The sequence below is a fragment of the Astatotilapia calliptera genome, chromosome 12 (assembly GCF_900246225.1).
Source record: "Astatotilapia calliptera chromosome 12, fAstCal1.2, whole genome shotgun sequence".
Taxonomy (NCBI): Eukaryota; Metazoa; Chordata; class Actinopteri; order Cichliformes; family Cichlidae; genus Astatotilapia; species Astatotilapia calliptera.
In genome coordinates, this window is record NC_039313.1 from 12,158,302 (window position 1) to 12,168,666 (window position 10,365).

The window sequence follows — 10,365 nt, forward strand, 5'->3', positions numbered from 1 at the left end:
AGCTGGCTAGAAAACTGCACTGCTATGGGGAACTGGGCCAAAGGTTCAGGTGCGAGCTGAGCTGCTGGACACACGGGGACCTGAGCTGCTGGACACACGGGGACCTGAGCTGCTGGACACACGGGGACCTGAGCTGCTAACGGTGGAGAAGTAAATGACTGCACAGGGGACTGAACTGATGTCTGTAGTAACGGTGGTGGTGAGAGTGGAGTAGGTGGTGGAGTTAATGACTTCACAGGGGAATGAACTAGAGGTAGTGACGGTTGTGGTGCTGGTGGTTGAGTGGGTGACTGTGCTAAAGGAGGCTGCACTGGGGGACACTGGAGGCTGCACTGGGGGACACTGGAGGCTGCACTGGGGGACACTGGAGGCTGCACTGGGGGACACTGGAGGCTGCACTGGGGGACACTGGAGGCTGCACTGGGGAAAGCAGAGCTGCAGGAGACTGCGCTAGAGACTGCAGTGATGGTTGTAGTGGAGGTGTGACGGGTGGAGGAGTGGCTGAAGTGGCTGCGGGTCGGGCGGCTAATGGCTCGGCTACAGAGTGCCTTAATGGCAGGGCTATGGGTTGAATGACTGACTGAGTAGCAGCCTGAATGGCTGGGTGTAGTGACGGTTGTGGTGGAAGAGAAACAGGTGGTAGTGTGGATGATGGAGCTAAGGGCGACTGAGTGGCAGACCGAACTGATGACTGAAGCGATGGTAGAGGTGAAAATGGAGCTTGTGGTGGAGTTAATGACTGTGCTAGCGGGGACACAGGAGACACAGCTTGTAGCTGGGCAGCTAAGAGAGCTTCAGGAGGCTGGGCAGCTAAGAGAGCTTCAGGAGGCTGGGCAGCTAAGAGAGCTTCAGGAGGCTGGGCAGCTAAGAGAGCTTCAGGAGGCTGGGCAGCTAATAAACTGTTCACATAACCATCCGTAGCACAAAACACAACCCCTGAACGAATAGTCCCACGGTTCGACACAGAAAAAGAGTCCTTATTCACCACAGCCGGCGATGTAAAAATCCGAACGTCCGGCTGTGGGGTGGCGCGCCCGCGGCGTGATCGACGCTTCTTCCCCGCAGATGGCTCCAAAGGGCCGGGCAAAACCACATCCGGCCGGTGAAACTGACGCGGCTGCTCCAGGGTGGCTGTTGTCTGTTGCTGCTGGGCCAAGTCTGATATTTCCCGAGTTCGCGCCGCCTCCCGGGCTTCATTCAAATTGGCCAATAAGTCCAAACATCCTCTGACCTGGCGGAGATGAGAATTTCCTTTGAGGATTGCTTCGATAGCATTTATCCCCACAATCTTTGCCCTTGTATTGGAAGTGTGGGTTATCCACTCGACTAGGCGTTGGACACGTATCAGATCGCTCTCCCCGGGTAAGTCTGCTGGGTCCATGTTGTGGTGACGTCGTACTGTCATGAATCGCTGTGCGGCAGGCAGGAGTTGGACCCAAAATGCAGGACTCACAGACTCGGGGAGGTGAACTCAAAACACAGCTTTATTTGCTGGTAGAACAAACATACAAACTAGACTAAACTGGGAAACCATAAACTAAGCACACACAGGGAGATCCACACACAGCATGAGGGACGACGTCACGCCGAACAGAGGGAGACGCAGACAGAAATACACAGAGGGTTAACGAGGAAAGTGGGAACACACGGGGAACACAGTTGACACTGATAATCATAACGAGACAGGGCGGGGTGAACTGAACATGACATGTACGGGCGTGAGAGTCACAAAGTAAACAGGAAGTGCACAGAGGTTCAGACAGGAGGAGAGAGAGCACGGGGAAAACACAGACATAACGGGCTGGGGAAACATGAAACAACCACAAAGGGAGACGAGGGCTCATAAATACACAGGGCACACGGGGGGGAGAGCACGGGGAGAACTTGGACATAATGGGCAGGGGAAACATGGAATAAAACATAAGGAAAGACGAGGGCTCACATATACACAGAGGGGCACACAGGGGTAAAAGCCATGAAGGGAAAACACTTAGGGAACAACACAACAGGGCAACTCAGAAAACATGGCCTAAATAAGGAACAAAATACAAACATACAAGAAAACTAAGAACACTGGGCCAACATGGCCCAGGACCATGACAAAAACTGTCCTTTTTGACAAAACTTTTATTTGGGGCTGGATCGGGTGACCCTGAATCCTCCCTTAGTTATGCTGCAATAGGTCTGGGCTGCTGGGGGATTCCCATGACGCATTGAGTGTTTCATCAGGAGTCGCCTATGCTGTCTTTTTTTCCCCGCTCCTCTCGTCATTTAACAGAACAGGTCTATTTTAACTTTGCAAAGTTCCTATTTAAGAAGCAATTTTGGTTCTGGGTCCTCCCCAACTCCTGAAAGTGAGTAAGGGAAATGAAGAGGCAAAAACTATCCCTAAAGCTCCCTGCAGTTTTCCAGGAAAACCCCAAAACACTAAACAAGGCAAACAGTACAACACTGTATGTTCGAGGAAGAAGTATTTCCCATGTTTTGATCCAACAGGAAATGTGCTTTGGTTCTCTTTCAAATGCTTGCTACACATACTCAACCCGAGGAAGCTCCCTGAAGCAGCAGGGTCACCTGCTGGTTCATGAAACCATAATCTGATCAGTTTTACTCTTCTTGGAACCACAATTTAAGAAATGAACATCATGCTGTAGTAAAAAATACTTAAAACTAAGGACCGAAACGATAAATTCACCAGGAAAAGGATTTACTGAGATCGCAAATCAAGGGAGAAGTAGGGTGATTCAACTCACAGACCCTTAAACGCACAGAGGAGGAATACTAGGATAAACCCTGCTGCATCAGATCAATATGTTTGACCGATTAGGCCCACGGAAGCTCTCTCCTATTAATAGCAGTGGCGTTGAAACCTCATTACAGCTCCTGAGGGAGGAGCAGCTCTGTATCGGCCCATGACTGGCGCAGAGAGCACAGGCACGCCATAGGTCTAAGATTCCTATTACCGCTTCCACGTTGAGTGCTGCCTTCAGGCATCCTTCGGAAATTCAACAAAATGTTTCCAAGGGCAAAAAGAGATTCTAAACTCCTCATGGTGTTTTCTTAACTTAACAGGACTTTAGTCTGTTTGCGCCTGTCTGTATATTTTTACTTATTTTGATATCCTGTTAATTAAGTAAATAACCTGTCACCAGTTGGAACTGTACAGATTTGCATTAAACAACCCTAAAACCGGTTAAACAAACTTTCATCTCTATTGGTTTTTGTTGCGATTTAAGTCTCAAGCCCCTCAAAAAACTCCTAAAAACAGGAGGGGAGGAACATTATTACAAACATTATTTATGTGCTGATTAATTATCCACTTAAATTGTCGTTAAAATAGCCGAATTCGATTATTATGTATCGGTAGGCCTGAATGGCGGATCAAGCGAAATTGCATATTTTCCCAGCTGTCAGTGAAGGCATCTTTAATCACAACTGGAGAGAGGCGCTTGTGTCACAGCGTCACCGGTAATATTTCATCGGGGGCTGGAGGGTATTATGAGCAGAAGAAATCCCGCTGAGTTATGATGGTTTGTGAGCAGCTCAAAGGGTGAGAGGCTCGTCACGTGTGTGGTGGTGTTTTTAGATTAGATTTAGCCTTTAGTTAAGTGTCTTCTTCTTCTTCCTTTTTTAAAAACTCCCAGAGTATATTTTACCTCCCCGGTAGATTTAGAAGCTCTTTGGCAGTTCCAGGATAATGACCCTGGTGTGTTTTAATTTTCTGGACTGAGTAGCGAGACATGTGCAGCAGATAGACTGCATCTCGTCACTCCAAAAAGTAGCCGACGGCCGATCAGCAGCCGAGACAGTCGGGACTGTCCATTTATTCTAAAGGCAGAAACCCCCAGAGCAAGAAGGAGCAACATGTTTGAATCCACGGGAATCCCTCTCATCGCGCTGGATATCGCGTGTCTTATCCTGGGTATGTAAATCAAATTCTGTCCCAACCTGAAGACATCTTTTAAACTGTTTATTCATCGGCTACCAATATCTAACAAAAAAGTTGTTTCGTAGTATTTGTTTTTACATCAAACTGAATTTAAAGGAGTGATCTGTCAGAGAGACGTTAGATAAAGTTGATGTCAAAGCAAATCTATTCAAATGGTATGGATATATATTATGTAAATGCTCATGGGAAGGCTTGAGGTTTAGGTAACCTGGCAGGAAGATGGAAAAAGGGCGATAACGTCCCACCCTGTTTGTGTTTCCCGAGCAAAGCCGTATTTTTAGCCCACTGTTTGAAATGTAATCATAGCACAGAGCCTGGTGCACGTCTGCGAAAGGGATCCGACAGTGTTGAGGTAATCATGCAATAAAAGACAATGACTGGAGTTTTAGTGATAGCTGTAAAAGCCTTGAACCTTGTATCTGGGACACTCACTTCAGTTTGATAGTTGCCGTGTTTGATAAGGACAGATACAGGCAGACACTCAAGCCCTTCCCTGTGATTACAAGGAACTCCTGCTTCACTGCTTAGTCAGGGTCTTGTGGTTGACTGTGCAATGCTGAGTCGTACATCTCATTGCTTGTTTTGTTTTGGAGCTGGCACCAGTCAGACTGGAAAAACTGAGTCTCTGATTTTTACCCTGTTTTTAATTCTTAAACAGAACTTATAATTGAAAGAAATGTTGAAATCCATTTATTTACGTGAAATGAGTTTAATACCTGCATTTAAGGTGTACTGCTGTAAAAGTATCCATGCAAAACAGTAACAATACTGGATGCATCATTGTATAAGCAGCATTTGAATGCTGTGTTAAAAGTAGGACTGAACAACTCTGTGCACTGATTACAGATTTTAAAAAAAAAATTTTTTTTTTTTACAGTTATCAAACAAACAGATGTACAGTGTTCATCTCTGAAATAACATATAGCGTATTATGGTCATATAGTCTTATATATCTAGACTACATGCAGGCCTGTGAAAAACTAACTACACCCTTGCTGCTTCCTAGGAATTAAGATGGTAAGTAGCGGCCTTGTGCTGCTAGTGAAATGCACTTGATTAATTGCTCATCAGCAAGTGTGAGCTTTAAGTCTTTATCTTTAAAAGCAGAAGTTTTGTCATTCTGCTGCTCTGGAGCAATCAGCTGTATGTAGACACATTGCTCAAGTCTTGGAGTGAAGTGGAGCTTCTGACAAATTCACCTTTATGTCAAACTGTGAAAATTCTCCCAAAATCCAAGAGCTTAGACTCTTAGACTCTCCAGGTCCAATTTAGCATGTTAAGCTCTAAAGTTCACGATGGTGGGGATGCCAGTTTAGCTGACTGGTTGAGCAGGGGACCATATGGCCAGGGGACCATATAAATCCCTGACAAAGATTAAGATGTTTGTACTAACTAACTAAAATGAAAACAAAACAGTACACTTTTAAACTGTACTGTACTTTTGAACAGATTTCAACCTGATGTCAACAAAGAAGACAGAAAATGAACAAACTAGTTAATGAACTGGTTCCTTATTTTATTGTTTGATCTGCGTAATTAAAATTTCTGCACGATTATACCTCATATGTCCTGAACAGTAAGTTCAAGTTTATTCAGGATTTCAGAACGATTTACTTTGTGCTTCAGTGACTCTATATTTGGTCATTTAGCCTAAAAGCATTAATACCAATGATTCCTCAGTCTTCACGTTTGGAAATATACCTGTTATTGCAATACTGTTTTCAGTTTAGCCAAGAGACGGTGCAGTTTTGTAATGTCTAAAGAAGCCACAGGGGAAGGGAAGGGCACAAGTCAGAGCACGTTTCATATGTTATGGTGTTCTCTGTACAGATTAACATGATGGGTTAAGTGTTTAACGCTAAACATGTGACTTACGTGCCAATAAAAATTGTCTTCCTGCTGTATATTCACAGATTTGCCTGGTTACTTTTTGAAAAAATGTTTTTGCAGTAATTCAAGGCCTCGGGCAGTTAATTATGAAATAGTATGCCCTTTTTGGGAGGAGTACAAAGGGAAATCTCACAATGAAGAAGTGTTGAAAGTGTCTCTTTGAGAAGAAAGATTTTCTGTGTGATCCAGACAGATCATGTTTCCTGTGTCTGAATCATCACACTTTTTAAAGCATTGTATAGCAGCAGCATTGCAAATATTAATGACATAAGATGAGCTGAAACCTGAAATTGTTCCATTTGCTCCATTTTATTTTTAGTTGGGCTTCCATTTTTTATCCTTACCCCGAAACACAGCCCTTTCAAACGGGGTTTCTTCTGTAACGATGAGTCCATCAGGTACCCGCTCAAAGAGGACACCATATCCTACCAGCTGCTGGGAGGAGTCATGATCCCCTTCACACTGATTGTAGTAAGTCAGGAGTATTCTTCTACAACCAAAGCCTCTTATTTTGCCTTTGGTCAACATGTGTGACTATTTTTTCCCCCCACTTTGGATCTTTTTCCTCAGATCGTATGTGGAGAGTGCCTTTCTGTTTACCTGTCACGCGTCAGGAACCAGTCTTTGGGGACCAAGTATATTTCATGTCTTTACAAAGCTGTGGGGAGCTACGTGTTTGGAGCTGCTGCCAGCCAGTCTCTGACGGACATAGCCAAATACTCCATTGGTCGTTTGAGGCCAAACTTCCTGGCTGTATGCAACCCAGTGTGGGATCGTATCAACTGCAAAGCTGGTGGATACATCGTGAACTTCACCTGCAGCGGGGATGAATTTCTGGTGGATGAAGCCAGGTAAAGATCCTGAGCACAAACCAAATGAAACCTATTTGATTTAATGTGGTGTGATTGTTGCAGTGCATTTGCCCTATAATTTTTTGTACTGTTTAGCATTTGCTGTTTACAAGTGAGATATGAAATACACCCACATTAATAATAATTACTGTGTACAACAGCCTCTCCGTGAATCGCTACCGAGGGGTTTGTGTGTCCCAGGGATCCCAGGGGCTATGTTGTCTGGGGGCTTTTGCCCCCTGGTAGGGTCTCCCATGGCAAATTGGTCCTGGGTGAGGGACCAGACAAAGAGCGATTCAGACGACCCTTATGAGAAAAACATCGAGGGAACAGTTTACCCTGCCCAGGTAAACCCTGCCCAGGAGCGGAGGCCCTGGCGGACTGAAAGGCCCGGGGAGGGTGCCCGAGGGCGAGCGTCTGGTGGCCGGAGACTTTCAGATTAAAAACAGGCAATAAGTGGGCTAAAACCAGATTGAGAGTGTGGCCACACTGTTGCGTGGGTGCAGACACACATCGAACTAAATTAAAAGAATCGGTAAGATTCAAAAAGTCTTTAACCATAGGCTTATCTGGACAGCACACATGAATATTAAAATCCCCAACAATAAGAAAGGAGTCATATATAGGGGGATCACACTCCTCAGCCTCCCCGGGAAAGTCTATGCCAGGGTGCTGGAAAGGACAGTTCGTCCGCTAGTTGAACCTCAGATACAGGAGGAACAATGCAGTTTTCGTCCTGGTCGCGGAACACTGGACCAGCTCTTTATCCTCTCAAGGGTACTTGAGGGTGCATGGGAGTTTGCCCAACCAGTCTACATGTATTTTGTGGACTTGGAGAAGGCATTCGACCGTGTCCCTCGGGGTGTCCTGTGGGAGGTGCTGCGGGAGTATGGGGTGTCTGGCCCATTGCTACGGGCCATTCGATCCCTGTACAACCGTTGCAAGAGCTTGGTTCACATTGCCGGCAATAAGTCGGACTCGTTCCCGGTGGGTGATGGGCTCCGCCAGGGCTGCCCTTTGTCACCGATTCTGTTCATAATTTTTATGGACAGGATTTCTAGGCGCAGCCAAGTAGTGGAGGGCTTTCACTTCGGTGGCCTCAGAATCTCATCTCTGCTCTTTGCGGATGATGTGGTTCTGTTGGCTTCATCGGGTGAGGGCCTCCAGCTCGCACTGGAACGGTTTGCAGCCGAGTCTGAAGCAGCGGGAATGAGGATCAGCACCTCCAAATCTGAGGCCATGGTTCTCAGCCGGAAAAGGGTGGAGTGCCCACTCCGGGTCGGGGATGAGTTCCTGCCTCAAGTGGAGGAGTTCAAGTATCTCGGGGTCTTGTTTGCGAGTGATGGGAGAAGGGAGCTGGAGATCGACAGACTGATTGGTGCTGCGGCCGCAGTAATGCAGACGCTGCACCGGTCCGTCATGGTGAAGAGGGAGCTGAGTGTAAAAGCAAAGTTCTCAATTTACCGGTCGATCTACGTCCATACCCTCACCTATGGCCACGAGCTGTATGTTGTGACCGAAAGAACGAGATCGCGGATACAAGCGGCGGAAATGAGCTTCCTCCGAAGGGTGGCTGGCCTCTCCCTTAGAGATGGGGTGAGAAGCTCAGCCATCCGGGAGGGGCTCAGAGTAGAGCCGCTGCTCCTCCACATCGAAAGGAGCCAGCTGAGGTGGTTCGGGCATCTGACAAGGATGCCTCCTGTGTGAGGTGTTCCGGGCATGTCCCACCGGGAGGAGGCCCTGGGACAGACCCAGGACACGCTGGAGAGATTATCTCTCGGCTGGCCTTGGTGTTCCCCCGGATAAGATGGAGGAGGTGCCTGGGGAGAGGGAGGTCTGGGCTTCTCTGCTTAGGCTGCTGCCCCCGCGACCCGGCCCCGGATAAAGCGGAAGAAGATGGATGGATGGTGTACAACAGGACAGTTTTAGACACTGATTATGACAGAAGGACTTAAACATAAAAGGCTGATTTTTTTTTTTTTTTCTTTTTCTTCTTCTAAATTTCAATTTCTCGTTTATTTATTGTAGACTGTCCTTCTACTCTGGTCATTCATCCTTCTCTATGTACTGCATGCTGTTCCTTGTTGTAAGTATATATTGTCTTTAATACAAACTGATTTGTTGCTTTGTTAAAGAGGAGATACTAAAATCTTTGGTATTTGCTCTCTTGCTACTGTAGCTATACATTCAAGCCCGGCTGAGGTCACAATGGGCGAGGCTTTTGCGTCCCACCATTCAGTTTTTCCTGATTGCTACTGCAGTGTATGTGGGTCTATCTCGGGTGTCCGATTACAAACATCACTGGAGTGATGTGTTCGCTGGCCTTCTGCAGGGCGGTATAGTGGCTGTTCTAACAGTAAGTTTCATGTTATTATTCTTTTTTTAAATACAGTTCTAGTACAGTTACAATACTAGAGTACTAACTTTCTCACGTTTCCTGCAGGTTTTCTGTGTCGCAAACTTCTTTTCACAACCAGTGGAGCCAGTGGTGACACAGGAGGAAGAAGCCTCACATGCCAGTTTACAGGACAACCCTTCCAATGGGAACCACTATGGCAGCACTGAGTGAACATGAGGCCCAACAGACAATACAGTGTGGGGACCTCTATCCTTTAAATCCATGGAACTGAAGAATTTATTTTAAATTGTTGTCCGTTTTTTGTGTGCATGTCTTGAACACGTTTTGCCACCATGCAGTAGCCATTGCAACAGCCTGCAGGCTTTAGCTGCTACCTAGTGTAGCCATGAAACTTTGGTCACAGGAAGAAAATGCACTACAGAGGATGAGACTTGCATCGCAAAAGAAGCATGACTTCCTGGCGAGTTTTAGTTAAATCCAACATAATGCTGTTTATTATGCAGCCGTAAAACAAAACACAGCATGTTGAGTTTAAGTTATTTTTATGTTTTAATTTACAGTGTGAGCTTCTGGAAATGTGGTTACTCTTGCGTATTGGTTTAATGCATCATGAATGAATGGAATTCCTTTTGCCCAGAATATAAAGAGTGTCTGTGTGTGCACTGCAAGCAGGCGTTTAGCGGCCTGAAACCTGTGAATAAGAAAACCAAGACTGCCCTTAAAATAGAGTGAACTGAGAAATCTTGTGCTCATCTTATGTTTATTTTTGCCTTAGAGTTTTGCTGCTACCTGCTGTTAAGTAATTTCCCCGATATAATTTAATCTATGTAAAATACAGTTTATTGACTTTTTTTGGTTTCTTTTATAGATTGTATAAATTGCTATGTTTCTGTCCACATTTAAGCTTTTAAAAGTACCGTTTCCAATACTGGGAAGAAATGAGACAAATAATAAAGAAAATGTCATTTTGCTACTTTGAATCAAAGAAAATAAGCTAATCCTTTTATGCCTTATCTATTCAAAAATACAGAGTAGATATAATGCAAGTAACTAGTGACTTGGGAATTTATTTATTTATTTTACAAAACTAGACTAATTTGCTGCTGCAGAGTAGCTAATTTAATGTCGTGGGAAAATAAAAGGACTGAAAAAGAGGGAAGGAATAGAGTGATGATGATTTGGAAAATTTGAATCTGCACTAAAACCTAAAAGTTATTAATACAAAACACTGGCTTGGCTTGTCATTTAGTTTAGGTGACCTTTTAAACCGCAAGTATGCAAATGTAGAGGATTTTATCAAAGGATACTTGTTTTCC

The 10,365-nt window shown here is 45.2% G+C and overlaps 1 protein-coding gene across 1 annotated transcript; it reads left to right on the forward strand.

Annotated features, from left to right (window-relative positions):
• Positions 1 to 3,414: 3,414 nt before the first annotated feature.
• plpp1b (phospholipid phosphatase 1b) lies at positions 3,415 to 10,029 on the forward strand. The gene is made up of 7 exons (XM_026188513.1): positions 3,415 to 3,550; positions 3,735 to 3,922; positions 6,159 to 6,310; positions 6,410 to 6,690; positions 8,719 to 8,776; positions 8,870 to 9,046; positions 9,134 to 10,029. The coding sequence occupies exons 1-7, from the start codon at positions 3,525 to 3,527 to the stop codon at positions 9,257 to 9,259; spliced, it is 1,008 nt and encodes a 335-aa protein (XP_026044298.1). The 5' UTR covers positions 3,415 to 3,524; the 3' UTR covers positions 9,260 to 10,029.
• Positions 10,030 to 10,365: the final 336 nt, after the last annotated feature.